The following is a 27,928-nucleotide window of genomic DNA, read 5'->3' as shown; positions in this document are numbered from 1 at the left end:
AAAGTAACTGAGAGGCATCTCTCTGGGCTTTCCTCTTGGATACAGTCTGCAGTTTATAACTTTCTGAGAATGACAGTTTCTGTGTGTGAAAATATTTTGTGTGATGTGATAGGCCATTCTGTGCCTCATGATGTACAGAGAAATACTGAAATATGAGACAATTAAAAATACAAAACTAAAAATCCTCTCACTGCCATAACTTCAAGTAATGTTTTCTAGTGCTGTAAGGCCTTAAGTGAAACCATGTACCTGAACACATGAGAAAATATAGACGTTTTCAATAAAGGGACGACCTTTTTATTTCATTTTGAAGTTCTGTACAGTTCTACTGGTATATTTATACACACCTCTTCAAATAAAACAAAATAAATTGCAAAAAAAGCATTAAGTCTCAACATCCTTCACATAATATCATGTGGATGGTGTGAACCATGAAATAAATAACACGCACGCACGCATACACACTCACGCACAGAGGGTTTGCTGGACAGACACATGAATGATAAGAATAGGGGACAGAAGAAAAGATACAACACCACCCAAGAAACGCATGCAAAAACACCCATACGTACACTCAGGCACCTGTGTGTTGAAACACACCTTACATAAATACACGGGGGCACGCGAAACAAAAGGCACTGCCAGCAGGAACAGCTTGGGCTTTGGGTGGTGATGTTAGAAAATTAACAGGTTTGGGTTTACTGAGAAGCATGTGCTTATGGACAATAGGCCTCATTTATCAGTATGTACATGGAATAAATGAAGAAACATAAGGATGTGTGAAAGTTTTTTTTTTTAAATGATTAAATGCATTTGTTTTATGATATATGCATGCCAAATACTGTTTCCAACACAACCTCATTTGCAGTTGTAATGTGTTATATTAAATGTGCACTCAGTGTATTTGATACTTGATAAGTGAGGCCCAATCAGGGAGCGCTGATTACACACAGACTCTTACTATAAAACGCTATTCACATTTTCCTCACTGCCCTAGAAGAGCGTGCGCACAGACACACACACACACACACACACGCACGCACGCACGCACGCACGCACGCGTACGCACGCACGCACGCACATACACACACACACACACGCACGCACGCACGCACGCACGCACACACACACACACCAGTAGGAATGATACCAAAAGAATATTAATATTTGTAATAACAACAAAGTTAAACCTTGTCACTCTTTTTCCAGTGTCTACATAATACATATGCATTGCAAACACATCATTGGTACATCATAGCGATTATCATGAATTTTATATATTTTCTGTTTCTTCTTTTTTTGGGTGGAAGGTGGGGAGATAAAAGAAAACAAAAACAGAAATGCATGCCCAGCCCCAGAGGTGTGGGCCATTCAGTGTGACCTGCATCAATATGTGCAAAACAGAAGCTGGTTTAATTTTTACATACACCACCTTCAATTTAAACTTCCAAATGTCTCTTTTCCCTTTAAAATAGTCTAAAAACAGATCTGTCCCTCTTAAAGCTTTGGTGTAAAAAACAAAACAAAAAGAAAGCCCTCTCACATTCAAATGCAACCCATATACCATAGGTGAATTGCTTCCCTCAATAGGCTTTATTTGCATGTAGAGTTCATGCACAGTTGGTTAGATCGCGATTTAAGGTGGGAAAAATGGGAATGAAATCACAGTTATCATCTGAGAAGAGGTTAGGATTGTGTGTTTGTTTGGAGAAGCAAGGAGAGAGGTGGTAACTGGGTCGGATTGAAGCTCTCTCTGTCGAGTGAGTTGCCTGACAGCATCATCACACTAGTCTATCATTTGGCGTTTAAATGGGCGAATAAGAACAGATAAAAGTGTTCTAAAATAGGGTGGGAAAGGTGGAAGAGGGTTTTCTTTCCTCCTTTAAGTTCTTTCTTTGCTCAACACATGCTCCCTGAGAAAAATCAGAGAATGGATCTCACTTTTTTGCTTTCTTGTCCTTCCACTCCTTCTTGTTCTAAGCACTTAAAACAAACCCAGCCTTCTGCTTCCTGCCATTACTTCAGGAGAAGCACCGATAGCCAGTGCTTCAGCCCTGTCCCTAGACACCTCTCTCACTAATTCACACGCGTTATATTCCAGCAACAAAAATAAAACATCTGGTGATAAACCTATACATCAAGTCCAAGGGAAAAAAGAGAAAAAGAAACACACAGTATGATTGTCCTTCCATCCCAAAGAGATGCAGAAAAAAGTAATCATGCCTTCTGTTTCTATTCTAACTCTATGTGCAGGGGGATGAGCTGAAAGAGACTCATGCATAAGTAACACTTGCAGTAGCAGCAGCAGCAGTAGCAGAAGAAGACGGAATCTTTAAAAACACCATTGATTCACATCAGTCCCAAATGAGATCTCAAGTTGGAGTTTCAGATCTTTCTGTGTGTGTCCTTGGCAATGAAAACGCTACTTGTCCAATCAGTTAGCGGACCACACACCCTGTAGCCTTTCACGCCGCTTTCAACCCCTGATTCTCTCCTCAGGGAGTGGACGTATGGATGGTGGGGTGGGGTTGGGGTGGGAGTGGGGTCTTGTTTGTGTCCTGAGAAAGGGTATGCATCTGTGTGTGGATGTACAGTGTGTTTGTGTGTATATGTGGAGGGTGGAGACAAGTTCAGCTCTGGCTCCAGTCTCTGAATAGATCATGGGGTCTGGAGGGGTCAGTGTTCAGAGGGGCAGTCTCTCCCTGGGTTGAGGTCATAAGGTAACAGGTGAGGGGTCAGGGGTCATGTTGTTGTAGGGCCTGCTGTAGTTTCTGTCGGTACATGGTATATTTTTGCTTCACTGCCCGCACGCGCTCCGCCTCCTCTTTCTCCAGGATTACCAGGAAGTTTTGTAGCTCAGGGACAGAGAATGCATGCCACTGTTACAGGAAGAGAGAAAACGAGAGGAACAGATTAATAGGCTATTGCAGATTATTATTTTATAAATGTTTCCCAAAACAGCCAATTGCCTTCTACAGATACACAGTATCTTCCTGCAAATCGTAAGTGTGTGTATATGTGTGTTTGCGTATGTTTCCGTGCTTTCTCACCTCCACCTCTCCAGTCTCGTTTTCCTTGAGGACAAAGCTGAGTTGTTGTGGGTCAGGCCCGGCAATCAACCTCAGAAGAAGAGGACGCTCAGGCAGAGGAAGCTTCTGAAACAGATCTGCACACGAAAAGAAAAACAAGATTATTCAATGCTGTTTACTTGAATTCTGAAGATGAGCTGGTTACCAGGTGTCATTTCCTCACCCTGCCCGTCGCGGTGTGTCTGCCTGTACAATGCAAACTTGCGGGGATTGTCCAACACCATGAACTTCTTCAGCAAGCCCTGGATGACCTCTCTGGTGGTGGTCAGAGAGCTGATGTGGAGTTGCTTCACACATTCGCGTGGTATGTAGAAGGATGATCTCTTTTCACTCTGCTCGCAGTCCGTCCCCTCCTGATCCTCTGAGCCCGACAAATCCACAGCGGGGACTGTGACTGGTCGACTGAGCCTCAGGTGGACCTTAATGAAACCTGTGTAGGATCCGTCCGAAGCCTGGAAAAGAGGGAGATATATAAGGACACAGTAAGAGAGTGGAGGCACATTTTAGTGTTTGTTTGCACTATAGCAGGGATAGAGAGCAGTATTGTATGTGGTTCTCTAAAGAAATCTTTTGTCTTTCAGACATGAAAGTGCTATCGATCTTCTCATCTACAGTAAGTAGTAATGAAAAAGTGTATTTCTTAGAATATTTCTATTTCTTTAAAGTCACAACAACATGGAAACTGTTTTTGTTTTTTCATTTTTTTCTCCTTTGCCAGTGCCCAAGTTATTACATATATAATAATTACAACATATATATATATAATTAGCAGAACATATACGTATAATTAGCAACAAAAAACAACAAATATAAAAATCAATTTTCTTCTCTATTGTAGAACAGTTACTTTATGTCATGAAATCATGCATCTTTAATGGTTATTTCACAGTTAAATCACTTAAATTCACTTTACGCCATGTTATTCTTTTCTCTTTCTAATCAATTTCCTACTTTTGGTCTAACATTTGTATGATTACTTTGTCCAAGCTGAACTTCCTGTTCTTATTGTCTAAAGTAAGAAAGAAAGGAAGTTCTAAAAGTCCACTTTCATTGTTGGTCTGACATTAAACAGTACGTTCACCAGCTCCAAAAAGTTCTCAAAACTCACCAGTTTCATGCCATTTTCAGTGACTTGAGAGTTATACGCTTTTATCCTGGTCTGCACCTCTTTCTCTGACAGGTCTTTTGTCCCTCTGGCCTCCTCCTCTTTCGTCTCATTCTGCTGTAGCATGAAAGAAAGAGAAAATGTCAGCCTTGCAATATTAGAGTACTAGTTTGTTTTATTTTTACCAGCAGATGGTGCTAAGTCCTGTAAAAAACAAATGGTTTATCTTGCTTTGCTCAAGTTTATGAATAGATATCTGAACACACCAGAGTCAAGTTAACTGAATCCGCCCTGCACCAATTTAAAAAAAAAAAAAAAAGTGGAGTGACTGATTCGCAGGCATGTTGGTCATCACATTTAGTTGAAAAAGACTAAACAGCATCTAGGCTTCCTGCTTTGTGTGGCCTCTCTCAACAACAATATCTCTTAACAACCTCTAAAGATAACACTTCCCTTTTCCATCCTCCGTTCTCAGAAAGAAAAGCTACTGCCCTGATTTTAGGAAATGAGGATTCTCATTGACACTTCACTCGCTCTTCCTTCTCAATTCTGCAGCTCTACATGGGGACAGGAAATATTGTGAATGGAGCAAATCACACATTCAGCATCACAGTCTCTCTCTCTCTCACAGTTACTCATTTCCCTCTGTGACTAGGAGAGAGAGAGAGAAAGAGAGAGAGAGAGAGAGAGAGAGAGAGAGAGAGAGGGAGAGAGAGAGAGAGAGAGGGAAGAAGCAATGAAAGGAGGAAGGGAGGGAAGAAGTGAGGAGAGGGTGTCATGAAGGGGGAGGCAGTGAAAGAAGCGAGTAAGGGGTAAGGACTGATGAAAGAGTGGCTGCTGAGCCAGCCTTAGCAACACAGAGTTTGACTAGGTTATTTATAGTACAGTGGGATGCATCCTCTCTATCTCACAATAGCTTTTTTTCCCCCATTCTCCTGTTTGTGTGCATTTTCTGGGGCAGAGACAGAGAGAGAGACAGAGAGAGAGAGAGATAGGGTGTGTGTGTTTGAGAGAGAGAGAGAGCGAATGCAGGGCAGGAATGGTTTTCTGTAGGGGAGTCCTCAGGTTGTGTGATGAAGTCACTGTTTCATTCAATACAGATGCAGTGTACACACACTGCAAGTGCATGCGTTTCTCTGTGTGCTCAAGCGTATAGATTGAGGCACATTGTGGAAATAAACTACACACACACACATACACACACAGAGCACGAGTGTAGCTTCGCTCATCCTGGAGGACAGTCAGCAAAAAGAGGAGATAACATTATAACATTTGAAATTCAAGGCTGGCGTTCGGAAATATGTGTCCGTTTGTGAAGAGAAACAATCTGGAACATGGGGATTTTGCTGATCACATAACTCATTCATGTTGTTGCAGCCTTTATCTCTCTTCAACACTTATCATCAGCCACTCCTCTGTGCAATGTAGTCCTGCTATCATGGTAAATACTCACACTGCAGTGAAACAGCAGTGAGAGAAGCTGATGCTATTATGGTTACTGCATGTCACAAATAATTGCCTTCTAATTAGGACAAAAACCAGATTTAAATGTAAGAGTTATCAGGCCTGGTTCTGTATCTGTGCACGCAAGATCTAATCACATTGATATATGAATAAAATGAAAAGCCACACATTTAATGAAACTCTGTTGGATAAACAAGTGTGAATGGTGGAATCTAGGGTTAAGAAAAGAATCTGAGGGACATGGAGGAGTTGTGGAGGAGACTTGTATCTAAAATTCCTCCCAGTCTAAATCAACAAAGTGGAAAGAACCTTGCAGGAATTCCTGCGTTTGTATGCAAGTTTCTAAATGTATCAGAGGCAGTGCCCTGCCCTCCCTTTCTGCATACCAGTGAGAGTGGTCAGAGGACAATAGAGAGGGACAATAGTGCAGTTTCCGCCCCTGAGAGTTCCACAAAGTCCTGGGACACTGCCCTGAATGGACCTGGTCATGATGAGGGGGCCAATGACCGGCAAGACACAGAAACAGAGAGATGTGAAGAGGCTCGAGATGTCTGCACTGTGGTTACTAGAAAACTACTAGGACTCTGGGGGGACTTCCTAGGTTTTCTTTTCACTCATTAGTATACACTGGGTGATACAGTAGCTATGAATATGCAAAGTAATACCACTGACCTTATGGTTTGCTAGCACATTCATAGATATACTAACACTATATCATTGATTCAGTGTGAGTGATGCAGCCAGGTTAATCTTCTGAAATATTCTTGGTACTTTACAGTCTTTGAGACTACATGTATAGTCTTCCATTGCCCACTGTGCTCACACCATGCGTTTATTTTATGATAATTTGTCCAAGATTTTCCAATCTCATACGCAAAACGGTCACATTTTGCTGAATGGCATTTTAACATTTTATCTATTCGCTATTCATCTTTAGTTTTCTTACGAGTTCTTGTTTTTGCACTTTTGAGCTCACACTTTATTGCTATCTTTTGTGTTAGTTTACTTCAAAATACACGGTGGCATTGAGCTCCACAGAAACAATGTAACTTAACTACAAATATTTAGTTTATACTGAATGAATATGACAATGAAAGGTCAATTTGATCCATTAACTTCTGGCTGTAACAATTGCCTGATAACAGCCTTGATAATAACAATAATGTTGCAGGTGAAATAGGCTGGACCAGACCATGCTTTCCAGTTTAATGGTGTCATTCAGGAAGATGCTAGGCATCTTAAATGTGTAAGATATCTAGGACTGTTACATAAGGGTCCCACACACACACACACACACACACACACACACACACACACACACATGTATACATGCCATCTAGATACACATAACCCTCAGGGTGACAATGGAAAAGTGTTGATGCTCTCACTCTGATGAGATCAGACAAGAGAGGTCATGTGACTGCTTGAAATGTCACTGTAAAGTACTTAGTGTTAAAACCTTGTGACAAACCTGTCTGTGCATGTGTGTGTTTCACCTGATCACCTTTTCCTTAACCTGAACCTGCTCTTGACTTTGTCAGTCAAACCTGTACCTGTGTGTTTGTGTGTGTGTGTGTGTGTGTGTGTGTGTGTGTGTGTGTGTGTGTGTGTGTGTGTGTGTGTGTGTGCCATTGACATCATGATCTTCAGCAAACACTAGACTCTTGGATCTATTACAACTGGCCTGTAAGTCAGAGGACATGATGAGCTCTGCCAGAATTAATCTAGCAACAGTCAAATAATAAAAGCCAAAAAGATGTGGACAGAATTCAACAATCACACATCAACATGCACACCACACACACACACACACACACACACACACTGCTAACAGCATGTGCTAGCATAACGCCTTTACTGGGTCAAGTGTTGAGAAGAAGAGGCACGATTGAGAACACACACGCTGATTCTATTTCACAGTTCAGAGACTGCTGCATGCCAGCACTGCCAGCAGGACACACATACAAGTGTACACACACACCAAACACACACATGCATACACAACAGTGAAAATATTCAAACAATTTGCCTATTTAAAATGAGCGTAGTACACTGTATAATACAAGATCACAAGTACAGGTCCTGCATTCAAAGTTTCATATACCTGTGAAACATAAGTCATTATCAAAAGTAAGTGTACTCTTAATAAAGAATAAAGCATCAATTCAGCAACTTATTTACTATAGTGTTGCCAAGCAGAGTTATGCATCATGTTTTAGAGTTTATAATATGTTTTGTACAAACAATCTATATCTGTGACATAACTAACTATTCCCAAAAAAAAGCAGTGGAGTAAATATATCATATTTGCACCTGAACTGTGGTGGTATGGAGGTGTAAAGTTGTACAAAATAGAAATATTCATGTTAAGTATCCCTACTTCAAAACGGCACAGTACATGATAAGTACTGTGCATAAGACAGCGACAAAACTGCACAAACCCCTACGCTCTACAGTGGTACACCCACGTATGTGCACGCACGCACACACCCACGCGCACACACCCACGCACACACACACACACACACACACACACACACACACACACACACACACACACATATATACACAAGACACATAAAAGCTGGCTGGCTTATCTGGAGCAAAAGGCTCAGCTCTGGAAATAATTCATAAAGAAAAGAAGATCTGACCTCCCCTTCCACTGTTTGATGAATGTAAATATCTCCCCATGTGTCTGTGTACATAAATGCATGGATGGAAAAAGACTTAACACATTGACACATATTGAATGCCTGTACAAAAAAAAACACGATGTCTGTATTCACAGGATGCCACACAGATCTTTGCATATCTCATTTCCATATTCAAACACAGGAAAGTCGAGGGCTCTTTCTGGGAAAATGCAGCACACCACAGGGCTACTTTGGGTGCCTACAATTACTATTGTCGATGTAGAGCAATTCTCTCTCATGTTCACTGGCTAATAGTCCAGCTTTATTGTTTTTCACACCATATTTATCTGGCTGTGTGGTGCCAGAGAAATCAGTCGCCATCAGCTGGCAGCCTCTGCGCTGACAGCCCAGACAAGCTAACCCCAATACCCTTGTGTCTCAGCATGGCAGCAATCCTAACTCCACGCGCTGACAACACAGCTGGTCAATTATTCAGAGATTATACCTTCTCCAAGTCAGACACCAAAAGCACTGCCAGGATAAGGACAGTAAGAATATAATGGGGCAGAATATGTTTTGCATGAGTGAAAATGTCTGTGTAGAATTCCATCTCCAGGTTTATTGTGCAGCCAGAAACACAGTCTCACTCTTCTCTCCTTCTTTTGCTTTAGAAAATCAATCAATCACCTAATGTGCATCAAGACCCAACGACAAACAAGCAGCACCTGACACCCTGCAGAGCCAGCAGCGTACAGTGTATACTGTAGTTAGAGGCCTGTATATGACACACTTCTGTGTGAAGTATTTGAATGTACAGTAGACCAAAACAAATTCTCAGGAAGTGCTCAGAGGGAGCCAACAAAACCATGAGTTGCTATGGTAACTAGGAAAATGGTTTTGCTACAGTGGGTAAGTAGTTGTCCTGCATACACACACACACACACACACACTCTCTCTCTCGTTCAAGTGCAAAAGTACTTGCTTTGTTTCTACGGAAACCTCTCCCACGCAGCGTAGAGAAGAAGCCTCTATGGAATCTGTAAGCTAACATCGTTAGCTCAGTATTTCTGCTAAAACACAGCACACACTTGAGCTCTGTCGACTGCTGCAGGATGAAACCACCCTGCAGTACGTCTTCAGTCTCCAAACAGTGTTTTCAGACTGTGATGCTAAATCTATGCTAGCCATTCACATGATAAACGAGCTGCCAAAAGGCATCAAGGCTGATGAACAAGGCTGACAGGACGACAGATCAATGTTGCACAACACATGGCTGACAGTAACCCCTTCCTACACTCTCACATACATTCACACACACCTAGAGGCCTACTTAAGCATGCACAAACACTACCACTTCCTCTCCACACTTCTGCTTTTTTGGGTGTATGTTTTTGATATAAATGGCAGTTTGATTCCCAGCCCAACTAAAACATCAACCATCTGACCCATCTGAGCTTGTCTAACTCTCACAATCTCATCTATCAGTGTTAATCTGATTCTGTACCTTCGGCGCAGGCCTGGGCTTGCGGAAGAACGAGGTCTTGGCTGTGAAGAAATTGAAGTCTTCGCACTCATCGTCCAGGCTGCAGTACCCGCTGCTCATACTGTTACTGCTGGTCATGGGGGAGGTCAGCACTGTATTGACAGTCATGGAGAGGTCCAGAGATGGGCACCGGCACAAGAACAGCACCACAGCAGCACGTTGGCGGCTTGAGGAAGTGCTGGTTTATCTCGAAAGGCAGGGCTGATGTGACACTCAGCCACAATCAGAGTCTACAAGCATCTAACTGTTCTTTACTCATCCAAGAAACGTCAGTGCTCCTCTGCTGATGCATCCAGGGAGCTGAAGTCCCACCTGTGAGGGTGAGACAGGTGAACTCGGCTCAGATTCGGCGCTTTGCCTGCCACCGGAGAGGGGACCAGGAAATTCGAGAGCAAGCACAGACGTGTCACTTCCTCCTGACGTGTGTCTGCGCGTTTGTGTGTGTGGGCTCTGACACCAGTGTCACAAACACGTACAGACCATACAGTATGTGCACCTGGTCATTTGCAGCTAAACATACACATATGTACACACTCTTACACAACAACTAACTGTGTCACATAAACACACGCACACATAGGCACACACTGGTGTCACGGAGTCGGTTTACAGGTTGGTTTCAAGTTAACCCCGCTCACCTGAGAGCACCTGTTATACCCGCAAACTAACACTCGTAAAAGCATGCACGCAATACCACATCCTGCTTTGATCTCGCTCTGTGTCTCGGTGAGGAGCCACTACAGTGCTGTAGGTTCAGTTCAAGTCCTGGTTGCAGCAGCAGCTCAATTATCCTGTCGTTTATGTGTGTGAGCATCCATCCCTCTCTTGAGTCCAGAGTCAACAGTAGCAGAACATCTCTTGGCTGCAGCTACAAGACGTTCACAGACCATATACCACCTCCTCTCTCCTCTTCTCTCCGTTGCTTTGGCAATACTACCAGAGAGACGGATGCCTCCCACTCAGCCTCTCTCGATTTCTTACTCCCTCCTTCTCCTCTCTCTCTCTCTCTCTCTCTCTGTCTGTCTTTGTGCCCGCTTTGCTCGCTCACTCTCTTGCAGTCTTGCTCAACCATCTGTGGTTGAGTGTGTTATCAGCCTGCAAGCACCCTCCCCCTTCTCCCTCCACTCTCTCTCTTCCTGCAAACGACTGCACCCTGCAGAGCACAGCCACTTCCTCTTACACAGAGAGAGAGAGACAGAGAGAGAGAGAAAGAGACAGAGAGAGAGAGAGAGAGAAATAGAGAGAGAGAGAGAGAGAGATAGGCATGGTTAAAAAGAAAGAGAAATGATGCTGAGTGAGAGATATGAAGCCTTGCAGCTCCTGTTTTACATACGTAAGAGCAACGGTGACAGGAAGCAGCTCAGAGGCTGAAGAAGATGGCTGCTTTGCTACTGACATTATAATGAAGCATGCAAAGGAATAGAAACCACTACAACCACTGTAAACATGTAGCACTTTTATGTACGTTTATGTAGGAACACAAAATAATTAGTACTTGCTCATCAACAACCAAATCAATCGGGGAAAGATAGGGTATAACAAAACTGAGAAGCAGCTGCACTACCAACGCTGAGTTGTTGGTGGAGGGGTGGGCTCACAGTGCTTAAAGTGAGATTAAGAAAATAATGAATGATTACCATCAGGATAGGGATTACTGTGACCTCTAACCCTCCACTGACCCTACATCTGCCCTCTGACTCTGGCAGTGACTCTCTTGTCAAAAAGCAGCTAATGCTGCTGCCACTGTTGAGATTGAACGCGCATGTGAGCGTCTGTCTGCACATGCTGTTTCTGTGTGTTGTAATATGATTTTGAAAATCTACTCAGGCATGATTATAGGAAAGCCTATATGCTGCTGGAGAGCTGCAGCAGACAGGGACAGTGTGTCACCTTTTCATCGGGTGTCTTTCTGTCAGGTTTGAGTCAGCCGAAGACTGATTACCTGCAGCTTTCCCCCTTGCTTCCATCAGTGTAATCACTATGGGAGAAGGCAGCGTGCAGGGGGTGGGATGCTACACACAAACACACACACATGCATACTGAACAACACCTGCTGGTTTTTAGTCGATGAAGCCTGGACAGTCTACCACATGTGTATTGTGACTGCGGCAGTGTCTGTGTGTATTGGGGGGGGGGGAAGGGATCAATTTCTGCTGATGCACAGACAATAAGGACCTGTAAAGACAGAGGAGAAAGAACACACAACTACACACACACACACACACACACACACACACACACACACACACACACATTCAGAGCTGCAACTATAAAACAGAGGGGAAGAAAGGGGGACTGCAGGAAATGAACTTTCATCTCTCCTCTTGTCTGCAGTACTGGAGAGTGTGGAGAGAGACAGGCCTTAGTCACAGAGAGTTCACATACCTCCAAGACAGACATCATCAATGCTCACTTAACTCTAAAAAAACTGACTCATTATTTTGTTCCAGTAGATTTTGTATATTCAAAGAAATGGCAATGGTTTTTGAGCAGTCCCTGCCTGGCCACAAACAACCGAACACATGTTTGGTAAAAGACATTTGGTAAAATTTTATGCTATTTATCTTCCTCCTCCTCACTCGCTCCTGTTCTCACCATCTCCATCAGCGTGTTTCAGAGCAGCATGATTGTGTATATTTGTTCACGCTCTCTAGAAGCGGAGTAGTACCTGGCACACTACCAGGGGTCTAATTCTGTGTTATCTGCCCCCTGAGCATAGAGTAGCTGCCAACATTCTGCTGCAGGCCTGCAGGGTTATCCAGATTTCTCTCGTGCATGACATGTGAATCTGTATATATATATTTGTGTATGTGTGTGTGTGTGTGTGTGTGTGTGTGTGTGTGTGTGGACCACATTGCGTGGGTGACTGAGGCTGGGATGCCAAGAGCAGTATGCAGGCTTACGCTCTCTCTGATTCCTGTACACACACAAAGAGTGGGTGCACATAATTACTGTATCACTGGATATCCTGTGGCTTGTACTGTACGCAAGTATGAAAGCTCAAATGATAGATTTTGAGTTTAAGTTGGTTCCAAACATTACAATAATGGATAACTAAATATATTCCACTAGGATACAAAAACATCTGAGAACAGCTAATAGCTAATAGAGCTATGCAAAAATAAAGACAGCAATTGTACAGCGGGGAGATGACAGAGAGACTTCAAACAGAAAGATGAGAGCCAGAGAGCAGGCAGGAGAGAGGGAGGGACATGAGATGCTGACGTTACGTAGCAGATTCTGTCCTGAGAACATTCTGTGACCACAAAAAGCAAATGAGCGCATGTATAAATTTATAAGCAGACAGCTGAGGAGTTGGGGCAGCTTGTTGTGAAAGAGGAGGATGGTTATGTAAAAGTGTAGGCTTGAGGAGATGCTGCAGAATGAACCCTGACATTACCCAATCCTGACTCATGCGCACTTCTGCACGGGTTTGCAAGTGCTTGCATTTCGTGAGCAGCCGAAAAATGCCAGACATACCCTAAAGCCCCCCCACCCCACCCACCCACACACACACACACACACACACACACACACTTTTACTAATGTAATATTCCTTGTCTTTGAAATGCTCACCTTGTGCTGAGGAGCTGTGGGAGAGGAGTTGCTTCTGGGAGATGGAGTTTTTTCAGGCTGTCTGTCCTTCTGGTTACAGTCCAACTGGACCTGGCTCTGACACTCCAGGTGACAGGTGTAGCTGCAGTCTGATGAACACAAGAACACACACTGATCAGAGAGAAGAGCACACACAGTTTGACAGAACCAGTCACTGAAAAGTCATGAAACCCTGATCTAACATTGTAGCCTGCACTCCTCTGCTGTATTATCTCCCAGAGTGCAATGCAGATCAGTCACCTGTAAGTGTGTAAGTCAGAATTTTGACTTGAAACACCAAACATGAACAGTCACGCAAACGTTCCCTTTACACAGAAAACTAGTGCCATCTAGTGGCTAATGTCAGACTCACACCCTCAGACAGTATTCCTTAATGAAACATAGTACAGTACACGCATGTGTGTGTGTGTGTGTGTGTGTGTAGAGTGATTTAGAAAATTATTTCATTTTTTGAAAAAGAAAAAAAAAATCTACAGAAACCTGCACACATACGAAACATCTATCCACATATTGTTATAATAAGGGAAAATAGCCCAACAATTCAAATACATCAATCAAGCAACTTAAACTACAAATTACACCTCTGAGATCAACGTCTCTTTTACCCATCAGATGGCAGGAAATACTCTGCTAAGTACATCTATCATAAAATAAATATCATATCCCCTTGTGCAAACACATTACACTGTTTATAATGGACATACTGTACAAGGTGCAGCAAAGAACTTAATGGAAAGAAACACATTGTGTAAAACAAGACATAATGTATTTTAATAATGGATGTGCATTCTTAAACATTCAAGGCCAACAAACTGTAACGGTATAGCAGCCGTGGCGTGGTCAACTCCCACCATACTGCTCAGTCAAAAAAACAGATTAGATGTAGGTACTTCCCCCAGAACTTCCCCAAATAGTCCACTGCTGTTCTTTAATTTTTAGTTGGTTCCACATATGACAGACTGGGCTTGTTTATACCTTGCAGACTTTATCGTGGTCAGAGGCTTTTCCATAGCCTCGCATCTCACTTCTCCTCAGTTGGTGAGGTAATCCATGCTAAAGAAAACTGGATGGGCAAAGGGAGGGCTGTAGTTTTGGGAAATTCTGAGTCAGATCCTTTTTATGGTCCTCAAGCAGGAAGCGTCTTAAATAAAACACTGTATTCTACATGCAATCGGCAAGATTGCATAAAAACATAAAACTGTTTAGACAAGATTTTGTTTACATATAAATAAACGGATAAATATAGATATTTGCTCATAAGAAACATATCGTTTTCTGGTGCACCTCTTTGTTGCTACGGTCAGAATAAGCTGAGCTAAGCCCTGGCTGTTTGTCTGTCTGCTGATATTAATGGCTCTGTGTGTATCCTGCTAAGAGAAAGGACACCACTGCATCTCTCACACTCAACATCAGCACCGTAACCACGGCAACAAGCTTCTTGATGACCACTGTGGAAAGAGCTGTGGTAGAATCTTCATGTTATTAATCAGCGCTAAATCTCAGGCTGATTACCAAATACCTGGAATTAAAGGTGTCTTTAAAGCAGCTTGTTCAGAAATTAAGTGCTCTGTGTATTTTCCAAAAGGAGGAGAGACAGGAGACAGGATAGGGCTTACTGACAGGAGAGAAATGTCTAGCAGAGAGGAAAGGTCCGATAAAGGATATTTTGCACGTGACAGTTCAGAAGTCGCTGCATTAAGAGAGGGAGACAGGCGTAAGTGTGTGTGTGGGTGTGTGACAGAGACAGGTTGGCAGAGAGACAGGGTGAAAGGGAAGGGCCACGAAGCCTCGCTGACAGTAGGGATGTGTCGAGGAAAGAGGAGAGTTCAGATAAAGGATACTCTGCTCGTGACAGTTTAGAGGTCACTGTAAAAAGAGTGGAAGAAAGGAAACATACAGGGGAAGGGAAGAGAGAAACTCCTTTCCTGTCCTGCTACACTTCATTCACTCCATCCAGGAGATTGTGCCTCTACCTCTTTACCCTTCAACACACACGTCTTTAGTTTCTTACCAAGAGGTGGATGACAAGGTTGGCTCATGACTGTGCAGTAAATATGAAGAGCTAGCCTGGTGTTATTCAAAGAGAATGAAATCCACCTAAATAACCCCTATATAACAACTAACAACAAATCACCACCATTAAGAGGTGCTGGTAGGTGTATTTTGTTACCTTTGGTCAGAGCCAGTGCTTGCAGTTTCCAGTCTTTGTGCTAAGCTTCATATTTAGCGTATAGCCATGGGAGTGGTACGGTTCTTTTCAGCAGGATAACCGAACAAGCATATTTCCCATAATGTCAACTTTTCTTTAATGATGTTCTGCTGAGTCTTCTTGTGAACAAACAACAAAGTTATGTTTATGTTCAGTATTTCGCAGCAGAATGCACTGTGTGTATCCTGTGTATCGTGTTTTTTTGTATTGTGCATGTGTTTTCATGCACATACATGATACAAAAAAATGGGATCCACTTTTGTAAAAAAAAAAAAAAAAAAAAAACAAAAAAAAACTCGAAAGCCCAACTAGTGGCCCAAAACTCCACAGGATACCTTAAAACTTCTACTGTTTTTCTCAGGACAGAAATCGTGTGTTGGATGGTGGCGACTTAGAGAAGGACGGCCCTGTCTCCTCGGCCTTTCTTCTGTGAATTCGTTTTGAAGACAGGAATTAGAAAAAAAAGCAAAGAAAATGGGAGCGACAAAGGAGTGGAAACCTTTTCCTGTATCCACACCTACAGTATGATACACCCCTGTCAGCAAGTCATGGTTCACCCATTCCCACACTGATAAGACAAACTGTCTCTGTCTGTCATTCTCACAAACACACACACGCGTGCACACACACACACACATACACACACACACACACACACACACACATATATTTACTAGATTCAAAACTGACAGACAAGCCCCTACAAAAAATTTGATTTTGTTTTTTTGCTGATTATTTTACAAATCCAGGTTAAAGATTTAACTAACTTATAGGATTTGGTTTAATTTTAAAGGAGACGTTAGATTAAAGGTAAAGGTTCTGCTTTCAGTGAATTCAAGGCTACTCTGTAAAATGTGGAACTGAAATGGTTGAGGTTTTTCCTTATATGTACACATGGGTGTGTGTGCAGGCCTTGCATTAGGTGGACCTCCTGGAGTTGCAGTATCATACATGCATGGGTGCTAATGACCAGGTGGAGACACTGCCGCAGTGATCCAGCGACCAGGAAGGTCTGTGAAGGTTACTGTGTGCAGGCATGCTGACGCAGGCACAATCACAGGGAACCGTGAGGGAGAGGAATGAAAGAGAGAGGAAAAGAGGAGGGAGTCAGCGAAACGAACACATTTCATGCGATGCTGGTTTGGACGCCTCAGACAAAATTCCCCCCTTTTGACTGCATGGTGGTACTTGCAGGGCTTCCCTTTTGCTCTTCTGCGGAAAGTCCATTGTTACACACACTGTCGAATGGGGAAGTTGCTTGAATTCATGACAGTGAAGCGGATTCCCCTCTCGGCTGGGGTGTTAGGAGAAGTTGTGTTCAGGTCCACTTGTGGGAATGCAACTGTTTTGTTGGAAGAGCCCCCAGCAGTGGATTCTGAACATGCAGAGGCAATCTTTTTTTTCTTTGAAACCGCATTCTTGCCATCCTGCTTCTGTATTTATCACTTCAAATTAGGCTGGAAACTACCTGATACTCAATTCTTCATGCAGGCAACTCCCTTGGACTGGAAAGTGCTTCAGTCTCACACAAAACCTCAAGCACCTCTCTCAATAGACTCTTTTAAAACTACTCTATTTATGATTTGAAGACAAGCTAATCTAGCTGTCAGTGTTCATAGACCATTTCCTTTGACTTGTCTTTTGAGACTCTTGATCTGGTAAACTGCAGAACTATGATTCTTCTCATACTCATAAGCATTTCAACAGATTGAATTGGTTTTCTACTTTTTCTGAAACTACATATTTGATACCATTTTACACAATCCTTCAGACCTGATTCTTTACATATCATAATTAATTCAATCTCAGTGCAGCATTTCCTTTTTTATAAAATGTATAAATGTGCACAGACCCATGTATCCGGAGGCAGGACACCAACAGATGACTATAATGAAGTTGAGCCATAAACACTCATCATCTGCTCCTCTGCACAGTCATCATGTCTAGAGTGTGTGTGTGCGTGTGTGTGTGTGTGTGTGTGTGTGTGTGTGTGTGTGTGTGTGTTGTCTCAACAAGGAGAAGGGCTGCTGTGTTATTTGTCGCCATGGTAGACTGGCCTTGGTTGCTCCTCCACAGCAGGAGATGCGTGCACAGATTCCCCCTTTGTCTCTCATCCCATCATTCCAGTCTGACTGCTTCTGAACTGACACTGCCTCCAGACAGAGCGGGACGATGATGCAGATAGATAGAGATGGAGACAGAGGCAGCACTAGGAAGTGGAAGGAGATGAGGGAGCTCAGAAGTACAGGATGTAAAGATCTATATGTAGTGGCTGTCTTAACTTCCATTGCTTCTGCACTTTGGTCGATAATGCGAGGAGGAGGAGGAGCTTCGATTACAGCGATCTAATGACGACGGGTCTGTTCTCAAAAGAGGCCAGTCAGATTGTCTTGGTGGAGGCTGCTGAATAAAAATTTTCTACGGTCATGTTTCGTTTTTATATCACCTAAAATCTTTTGTCCTCCTTCTCTTCTCGCTCTTGGAAGGCCAAGGAGCCAGAAAATTGCCCAGTTTCGACTTTATCTCCAGTAACCCGAGACATTACTGTGTGTGTGATCAAAACTGGACTGAGTGCTGTGTGTGTGTGTGTGTGTGTGTGTGTGTGTGTGTGTGTGTGCGTGTTTGTGCAAGACAGAAAGAGATAGGAAGATAGGGGATGTGGGTGGTTGTTTTTTCTTTCTGTGAGACAGTGGGTGTGGGACAGACAGCGGAGTGTAAAGACGGATTAGCAGTGTTTCTCAGGTCATGGAGGATGTCTGTATGGCACCAGATAGAAACATAGAGGAGACGGAGGGAAGGACATATTGTGTTTTCTCCTTGTCTGGGTGAGAAGGGAGGGGTTAAATAGGGGTTAGGTAGCTATAATACAGGGGCGATGATATTAACACGGTCACTAATGAACCTAAAGGGAGCTCTGCAGGTCTTATGAGGAATTAGGAGCAGCTTCAGGGTCTTTGAGGGGCTTTAAGCAGTCTGATCCCATCATAGCTCATTTGGAGCAGTTATCCATGTTCTCCTGCTGTGTAGATCATGCGCGCACACACACACACACACACACACACACACACAATGCTACTCATTCAACTGTGTCTCTCTCATTCACATATAAACCTGATGAACTCACATTTCCCCTGAATAAAATTTGACCCCTTCACCTTGACGTCAGTGTGAATTTGTGTGAAAAATAGTTTCATATTTGTTACTGACACTGTTTATCTCCATCACCACAGCATCTCTATCTTTGTCTTTCATCACCTACTTCTGTGCAGCTACAGACGCTCCCTGAATAACTAAACAAGCAAGAGAAGAACCCAGCTTTAATTTGTTTTTAAAGGCTTATTCTGTCCAATGAGCAACAAATGGTGCAGCTGAAAGCTTTAGGGTTTTATTTTTTGGCTTCTTGAGGAATATTTCTTTAGCTGATGATTATGTCATCACTGAGTTTTTGTGTTTTAGTGATTTTATGTTATATTTTCAGATGGATACTCTAACTGTGGGTTCATAGATTTGGATTTATCTGTATTAATTAGATAATAAAGTATGCAATGTTTAACACATTTCCGCTATGTAAGAGCAACGTGGCTGGTTAGACCTGAGCCTACAGTCAAAGTAAATCTGAGTGAATGTCTCTTTATTCTAAGGTAGTCTTGTTTGTTTGTCATCTACTTGCTGCAGTCTCCCCAACAAGTCTGTAGATATTTCCCAACGGTTTCACCATCTGTGCAGCAGGACTGGGTGATATGTCTGAAATCAGTTTCAAAATATTGAAAAAATAGCAAATGATGCAAAGATAATTAAATCAATGTGACAAAAAATATTCACTTATATTTCTTCCAAAATGTCAGCCTTGTCTCTTGGACTTACAGCCACCTCTTATTGTGTCAAGTCTCAGTATTATATAACATGATGACGACTGATCCATCTCCATGACAACTAAGCAAACTCCTTCAGCTGATGAAGGCCATGAGATGGGGATGAAAGCTCCAGAAAATGTTTTTTTTTCTTTATCAAAATACTACTACCAAAGTCATAAATGAACTGTCAAGCTCAATGACATTGATGTTCAGTGAGGTACAATTTGTGCATTTGATCAGATGAAACTTTTCAAATAAGTGCAACAAAAACATTTTAAATGCAGTTTGCTTGCATTGAAGGAGAACTAAAGGGATTTAGTATTGTACTAAATTTAGCAGCATTAACAAGGATTGGTCAAAGTCCAAGCAGCAGTGGCAGAGATATCCAAACTCTTAGCTCCTAACTTCTCCTCTGTACTCCTCGCAGAGTTCACTGACCTTTATATGCAAACTTGGTGAACTGCACCTTTATTTTGGACAACAGATTTTTGTAAAACAATAACACAATATAACACTACAATTCACTACAATAGAATTCCCCAACAGTTTATATGGAGTAATACTGAAACTATCCAGCCATGGTAGTAACACTAATCAAAACAAAATAACAAAAATGGGCCCTGAACACATACAACCTCATAACAGTACCCTCCCTAAAACACCCATCACTCCATCCCCTCTAACCACATCTGAGATGCTGATGACACTACAATTAACAAGTTATTATATTCTTAGTAGTTCAGAATTTAAGAGGAATTTCCAGCCAGTTGGCGTCATCGACTATTCTGACACACTTCGACAGAAGATAATTATAGATCAGAGATGCAACAGAAGAGGAACTGAGGAATCTGGTTTAGGCCAGTTTGTTCATAAAAGGATTAACTGGGTTTCCTTTACAGGGAATACCGTCTAAGAATACCCATTATCTGTCTGTGGTAGCTTGTGCTGCTGTTCCTGAAGCTTTTGAGGCTGCAGCATGATGTCACTCAGGTGGAGTGGTGAGCTCTAGATGAGCTGCTCCCTGACTCATGTTTGGTCAGGGTCTTATCAGGTTTACACAGGAGGGCACACACACACACACACACACACACACACAAACACACACACACACACACGAAAGAGCTGCAGTAAACATCTTTTTTTATTCAGCTGTCAGTCTCTTGCTGTGAATGGATCAATAATTCTGTAGCACCCAGCCATGTCGTTCCTTGCCTCTTTTTACACCAGCCACACTTTGTGCTAATGTTACATTATGTAAAAAACTGAATTAAAAAAAATTAGGCATTAGGCAGTCGTCTATTTGGAGAAAACATGGGAAAAATCGATGCTGCGCAGCCTCCAGCAGGCTCACACTTATCTCAAATTCCTGCTACAAATATGAAAGTCAATATGATAATCCACTTACATAGGATTTTCTCAGCAGATTGATAATGTAGGTTTTCTGTGTTTGTCTGCGTGTGTGGATATGAAAGAGAGAACTGTGGATGCTGCTGCTTTCATCTGACCTGTTTACTGGACTATTCTACTGTTTACATCCAATCTGTAGCCCCTGTCCTCACTGTTCACACACAATCTTACACACATAGACAGTATGTGCTCTTACACAAAAGCAGGGGGGGGGGCAGATCAGCCGATAGAGAGGGGGGTATAGACAAAGAGTAACAGGGCTTGAGGGCATTTCAGTTCACAGATAGACAGACTGACGCACACAATACCAAATATTTTGGCCCACAGCCGCCCTTTGAGGCCAACCCGGCTCAACCTGTCCACTCATCATCTTTCCCTTTTTTCTTTTTCCAAAGAACTGTCCCCTATTTTCATCACTACCAAAATGATTTGGATGCTTTGTACAACTTCTAAATCTCTATTCCCAGTTTTTACAACTTATGCAACCTCCATATTCCTCTTTTCTCCTCTCCATACCTGAGGTGGTGAGCAGAGATCCATTAGAGGACGATCGTCGGAGGATCCGCAGACTGTCACTCCAGGAGCGAGACTTGGGCAGCCTCTTCAGCAGCCGCCCCAGCCGCCGTGAGACCTGTCCAAAGCAGGCACTGCCAGCCTCCCCGTCCGAATCACCCCTGACCTCCTCCAGATGCAGCGACACCTGGCCGAGAAACGTTCTGCCCACCCTGACGCCTTCAACTCCACCGGACCCGACCCCCACCCCTGCCTCCCCCTTTGCCTCCTCCCGCCCCGGGACGAGAGGTGCTATCTGTGCCATGGATGGAGCATGGTGGCACCATCCGGCGGGCACCGTCCTGTGCGCATAGCCCTCGCTGGCTCTCCTGTCCTGCCCCCGGCTGCCCCTGCTGTCCCTCTGAGGACTGCCCCAGCGCCAGCCCCCCCAGTTCCCCCCTCTGCCATCCCAGCGCAGCCACTCTGCCACCGGTGCCACGCTCCGAATAAACAGCCCCCTCTCCACTCGCTCTGCCACCCCTCCACCTGTACTCCCCACACACTCCCTAATGCTCTCACCTCTCTACTTGCCTCGCTCTTTTCTCCACTGGTCGGCACCTGCCCGATCTTCCTCACACCTCACCGTGCGGACATGAGCCCTGATTCTCTGCTGCGCAACTTGTTCCTCTCTAACGTCTCTCTGTTATCAATGCTCCCTCATCCTCTCTCGTTCTCTCTCCCTCTCTGTCTCTACTGCAGCACCCACACACTCTGCAGTAACAAACAGCCAGCTTAAAGAGACAGAGACCCCCACATACAATCCTGGCTCCACTGTTCCTCTCTCCTCTCTTTCCAGCAACAGGAGCCTTTCTCCTTCCCAGTCACTAAGTGGTTGACTGTACACTCCTCACTCAGTCGCTGAGGACGTGGTGGGATCTCCATACAAGAGCACAAACGTCAAACACGACTGCAAAGCTGGTTACCGACACTACCTCCTCTCTCTTCTCACCCTTTTCTGTCTCCTTGGTCTGAGACCCCACAGTGTGGTCGAGGAGAAGTGACTCAGCCATCCTAGCTGCCTAACCCCACAAACAGTGACATATCTTGTCAGTGTGAAGGACTTGCATCACCTCAAATGTGTATTTGCGTGTGGATGCTTGTATATGTGGGTTGAGGTGATGCGCAGTCCGTTGGTTATTAATATGCGCAAAAGAGAGCGTGCTAATGGGAATTATCCTCCTGCCCTACTTCTAAAATTGAATAGTTATGAGGAACAGGATGTGCCTCACTCACAAGTGTATGACATAATCACAAGCAATGCTTTGCTCTGATGTCACCTCTTTTCCCACTGCAGTGCCTGTTGTGTTTATGAAGGTTGAATATGATGTAATGTGTGTGGGCTTTTTTTTTTTTAAATCCATAATTTCAAAATTTCGTTCGACTAACATGTGCTCAAGAATGTCTTTGTCCTGTCCTTTCTGCCCTAACCACCTCTTCCTCTGCAGTCCTCCTATCACTATCCACCAAGGGCGACCTAAATATAGCCTGCTTAAAAATCCCAACTGTTCTGCCATACATACAGCAGAGCGGCAATGCACAGAGAGGAGAGCACACAACACCATGGAGGTGTTTCTGAAGAAAGAGCAAAATAAGCTTATCTGTGTGTCCTATCTTGTCATTTCCTATATTTATCAAGGTCAAATAATGTTAAAGTGTCTGAGTGGGCGAAGACTCTTTCCATATGCACTGTTTGTGTCTGAGAAACTGAAAAAAAAAAAAAAAAAAGACTGATACTGAAGGAAAATACAGTATAACAGAAGTGTGATGTGGTAGCATGTTGAACATGTGTTCAGTAGCTCTCTTCAATGCAGCTTTGTATTCAGATTCTATGTTTTCAGCTGGAGATATATGAGCTCTGAAGGAATGTTTTGGCTGAAGTCTAGCAAAAACTATATTCATCGCAGGACTGGCAGAGCAGCAGCAGTGGTATGCCGAGACAAGAAGGTTATGAGCCATTTAACACAACCCTCCTCCCATGTTTTCTTCTTCCACTGTGAATGGAGCTTTGAGAAGACCAATGTGAAACGGATGAGAAGGTTCCTAAGAACAAGGCCTGCACTGTGTAGACCAGGGGAAGAGGTAAAATAAGGAAGAGATGTGAGAGTTAAAGGAAAAAAATACATCCCCTAGAGAGAGATCAGGAATGCCATGGGGCATAAAGAATAGGAAGGTAAGGTAGGGAAGGGAAGGTAGCTGTGAAGGTCTGTGACACATACACGTGTGTACGTGTGTGTGTGTGTGTGTGTGTGTGTGTGGGGTTTCCTGGCAGCCATGTGTCGATGCAAGTATCCCTCCCTGTCTCTGCAGTGACCAGCACATGACCTCACACTTGCTGCTGCTGCTGCTGCTGCAGATGCACTGTAACAACAAGGATCTCTACTCAGCTTGCAAATGTTGAAGCACAAATATCCGTTAACAGGGTTTTTTCTAAATCTGAGATCTATGTGAGCTAATTGTTGGGCTATTTCTTGTGAAATCAAGTTTCGTGGAACTCTGATCTCCAGAGCGTTCACCTTGTCATACAGTACTTTGACACAGGGAGCAGAGACATGCGGGCTGACGTGTAGGACCGATAACAAACCAAAGTACACAATGAGGGTGAGGAGGATACAAATTCACACAAACATGGCCACTTTGAACAAACACTGGAGAACAAAGTTCTCTGATTAGAATAGCTGATTAATTGATTAATTGAGCAACAGAGAATCAATTGGCATCTATTATCTACAGTAAGAAGTGTGTGTCTTCTTGTCTGACACAGAAACAAACTCAGCACTGGTGCCACACCAGCGTGGTTCCCTGAAAGCTTAATTAAATATTAATCTCATGTCTGACTCTGTCTGCCTGTCTGTAATCTCAACCTCTCTATCCCTGAGGCCTAATCCCCGGCAGGAGACTCCCAGAGCTGGGATTAAAGAGGCTGCCATTCCTGTCCCCCCAGTATTCCCTGACCAATGGCACAACGTGAAGAGATGACAAATCAAATCATTAGATGATTGATAAATAATCACTGTACAGATAATTACTCCTGTCACACAACTTTCCCTGCAGTTTTGTATTTTTACATGTTATTACTTTTTTGATAATAACATTTATCAATCTTTCTTCTGTATTTATGTGTGTTATCCTGTGCACTGGAAGGCATTGGGGGGGGGGGTCAATTCTCAAAATGAGTCAGATTAGTGTCAGTAACAGACATTCAGAGCTCATAGATGTCTAGACATGTCACACTTATCAGACATGTTGGTCATATGCTTCATTATGTTATGCCCCATTAGGGCCTGATGCCACATATGGTAATTGTCTGTATGTGTGTAGTGTTTTTAGGCTTATCAGCAACACAAACATGGACGAAAGCCAGCAGAAGAAATTAAATCAGATGCCTATATAACAGAGCTGGAGACTATGAGCCTGGGAGCTCTGGCTACATTGACAGATTCCACTGTACAGCAAGGCCACATCACAGCAGTCCCTCCTAGTCCTTGACTATCCCCGGGGGAAAAGAGCTGCTTAGCTGTTTCTATGAGCTTCAGATGCAACAAAGCCAACACAGATAGAGAGAGGGTGATAAATTAAAGACAGGCAGAGGGAGAGAGGCATAAAATAAGACAAAGGCACAGAATGATGGTTGTTTATGGTTGCAAGGCCTCCGTCTCTCACTCCCTGTCATTTGCTGGGTGTAGTTGAAAGAGGAGCATGTGTGCGTGTGTGCGCTGTTTCTATTTTGGCAGTTTTGGTCACATTTCTCCCCACAAAAATACCCTGAAATGCCTAAAATTGTATTGCTTGTCATAAATGTCCTGGTGACCCCCACGACTGTGTACCGCAATCACCTCTGATGTTTTCCGGGAAAAGGAAGCTTAAAAGGACGGTTTGCCCTGGAGGACAGCTGCTGGCAGCATACAGCTACAGCTAATTAGCTTGATCCATAAAGAGAGAGAAAAAAAAACTCAGTGAAGTTCTTGGGTTATAAAGAAACTCATGACTGTGCGTGTGTGTGTTTGTCTGGGTTTGTGTGTGAATAGTGCTCCAGTAATCTCTGCTCTCGCTCCACTGAGCTCTTGCTGATAGCACACTAAATCAGACAGCTCTGCAGTGCTGGAAGAACTCTCACTCTTTTCCCCTCTCCCTCGTTCACATCGTCTCTCTTCCCTCCCCATTGCTCTTGTTCTATCTCTCCATGTCTCCTCGTTTTTATCACCCTGCCTCCCTCCGCCTCTCCTCTGATTCTTTCCACCATTTTTTGTCGTCACCGTTTCATCCCTACGCTTTCCCTTTCCACTTCCCCTTGGTTTTGTTCTTCCGTTTTTGCTGGTCAGCCCTTTACCTGTCCCTTTCTTCACTCACGCCCTTCCCTCAATTTTAATCCCTTCAATTTCTTTATCTCACAATGCTCTACAGCCGCAGCAACCCCCCATGAGTGCCGCTGACACAATGCCAACTCAGCATCCGCATGCTCTCATGGACACACAAATTCCCACACACACACACACACAGCGCTTATGCATGTACAGTATGTGCTCAGAGAAGCCCCCCAAACACAGACACGCACACACACACGCTCTTCAGGCTGAGCTCATCAGCAAAAGGTGTGTCCGTGTGTACACGTGTTTATTTGAGCCAGATTAAACACATATCAACAATGCCAGGTCAAATTGGCTTGGCCCAAACTCTCTGTGTCCCAGAGCTGCGCAGGTGGGAGTGATGTCATCAGAGTCTGAGCAGCTCTCAGCAATACACTTTAGGCCATGAAGTCAGTACAGTCAAGTACATTATGTGACTCCAGAGATGTTGGCCTCAAATAAGCACTCTGATATACAATCAAAGAAAAATAAATGCTTTCCTCGAGTGTCGCCTGTTACATCTCTGTCACTCCTGGAACAAATACTTTGTTTTCATATCATCATCAGTTTAAAAAAAACATTAAAAGGACACTCACAGTTAAGTGTGAGCTTTACAGACATTTCCAATGTGTGTCTGGATTTCAGCAGTGCGTCACTGTGAATTCTACGATCTGTCTCTAGTTCTTTGAGCTGAGGCTGTAAATCACACAGTGAGGACTCTGGGAGGCAAAGCTGGAAGGACAAGATAATGAGCTTTCCATGGAAGATTTCTGGCTTTGTCTATGGAGCAAAATGCTCAGAAATGTCCTTCCCTATCATACTGGCTCACTCACACAAGCGCATGCTCTTTTTTGTGTACAGACACACACACACACACACACACACACACACACACACACACACACACACACACAGACACCAGTGTGGAAAAGTATAGCACATGGCTACTTGTACCCTTCACAAAGTAATCCTGTAGTAACAGGTCAGTCACTCATAACACCATACATTCACCAACACAGCCTACTCGCACCATCTCAATGAAACTAAAACACAACCAATCACACAAGTGAAATAATTTGAACTGTATTCATGTGCATGTTCTGGATTCACATCATATGAAAACAGTGCAGAGCAAGTCGCCGACAGAGCCTATATCACTGATTTCCATTGAGCATGTACAAAACTGTAGAGACAGATAAACATGTTGGAGGACTCTAACTACTTACTTTGACATTTGAGTGCCTGAGCTGTGATCTTACGGCTACAGGCGTCACACCAGTCCTGTGTGACCGGCTTGGCATCGAACCGGTGTCCTTCGCCCTTCTCGGTCCTCACCCGGGGGTCCACCCTTGGGGGAAAGATGGACCAGGCCTCCCTGCGGGACGGCTCGGTGCGAGCCAGCTTCACGACTCCGGTCTTGCCCTGAGTGAGCCGCCCCAGCGGCAGACTACTGGACGAGGAGATGAGCCGATGTCCGCTGTCTCCGTTCCGAGAGTCCCGTCTCCCATGTGGCGCGTCCCGGTGCCGGTCCGCTCCTTTGTGTCCACCGGCAACCAAATCGCCTGTCATGACATTGATGCCCGACCTCTTGAGCGAAGTCCCCCTCCGAGCACCAGTGTTATGGTTCGAGTCACAGTCGATGTTGCTGTTGCGGTCACCGGTGATGTGCCCTCTTTGACTTTCTAGGCTCCCGGTCGCGGTGTGCCCAACGCAGTCCGTGCTGCCCTCCTCTCTCTCCCGGTTCGGGCTACGTGGCGCAGCAGGGGCGGCCGGAGCTCCGCATCCTTCACTCGGCATCATTCCTGCCCTCACCGCCGTATCTCCCGCAGGTCCTTGAGACAACGGTTGAGTTTCCAATTCCCCTTCAGTAGTGACGGACCCGCACTCCCCGCCGCTCCTCCTGAACATCATCTTCTCCCTGGAAAATCTCCTCGACGGCGTGATTTTCTTCCTGACGCCGGGCAGTTTAAAGTGCTGACCCGGGTGTTGCCCCACCACACTCGCAGACGCCATTGTCCAGTTCCCCTGTAGTGCGTGTGTGTTCGGCTGTTCAGTGTGTATTAGTGTGTTTTCACTCCGTGCTCCGAATGTAAACTCAACTCACGCCCGCGAAA

At 44.0% G+C, this 27,928-nt stretch overlaps 1 protein-coding gene across 4 annotated transcripts; it reads right to left on the bottom strand.

The window, feature by feature from the left end:
• Positions 1-274: 274 nt before the first annotated feature.
• Positions 275-27,928, bottom strand: rassf5 (Ras association domain family member 5). 4 transcript variants are annotated; one of them, XM_056400384.1, is made up of 6 exons: positions 27,041-27,928; positions 13,411-13,538; positions 4,198-4,308; positions 3,253-3,541; positions 3,051-3,166; positions 275-2,879 (listed from the first exon to the last, which is right to left on the bottom strand). In XM_056400384.1, exons 1-6 carry the CDS (start codon positions 27,825-27,827, stop codon positions 2,736-2,738), a joined length of 1,575 nt encoding a protein of 524 aa, XP_056256359.1. In that variant the 5' UTR covers positions 27,828-27,928; the 3' UTR covers positions 275-2,735. The 4 variants fall into 4 exon arrangements, with proteins under 4 accessions (XP_056256359.1, XP_056256358.1, XP_056256361.1 ...); XM_056400383.1 differs by having other exon boundaries at positions 4,198-4,311; positions 27,041-27,925; XM_056400386.1 differs by lacking the exon at positions 27,041-27,928 and adding an exon at positions 21,436-21,987 and having other exon boundaries at positions 4,198-4,311.

This window comes from Seriola aureovittata, chromosome 2, assembly GCF_021018895.1.
Source record: "Seriola aureovittata isolate HTS-2021-v1 ecotype China chromosome 2, ASM2101889v1, whole genome shotgun sequence".
Taxonomy (NCBI): domain Eukaryota; kingdom Metazoa; phylum Chordata; class Actinopteri; order Carangiformes; family Carangidae; genus Seriola; species Seriola aureovittata.
Note: the sequence above shows the minus strand (reverse complement) of the source record. Positions and strands in the feature narration are given on the sequence as shown.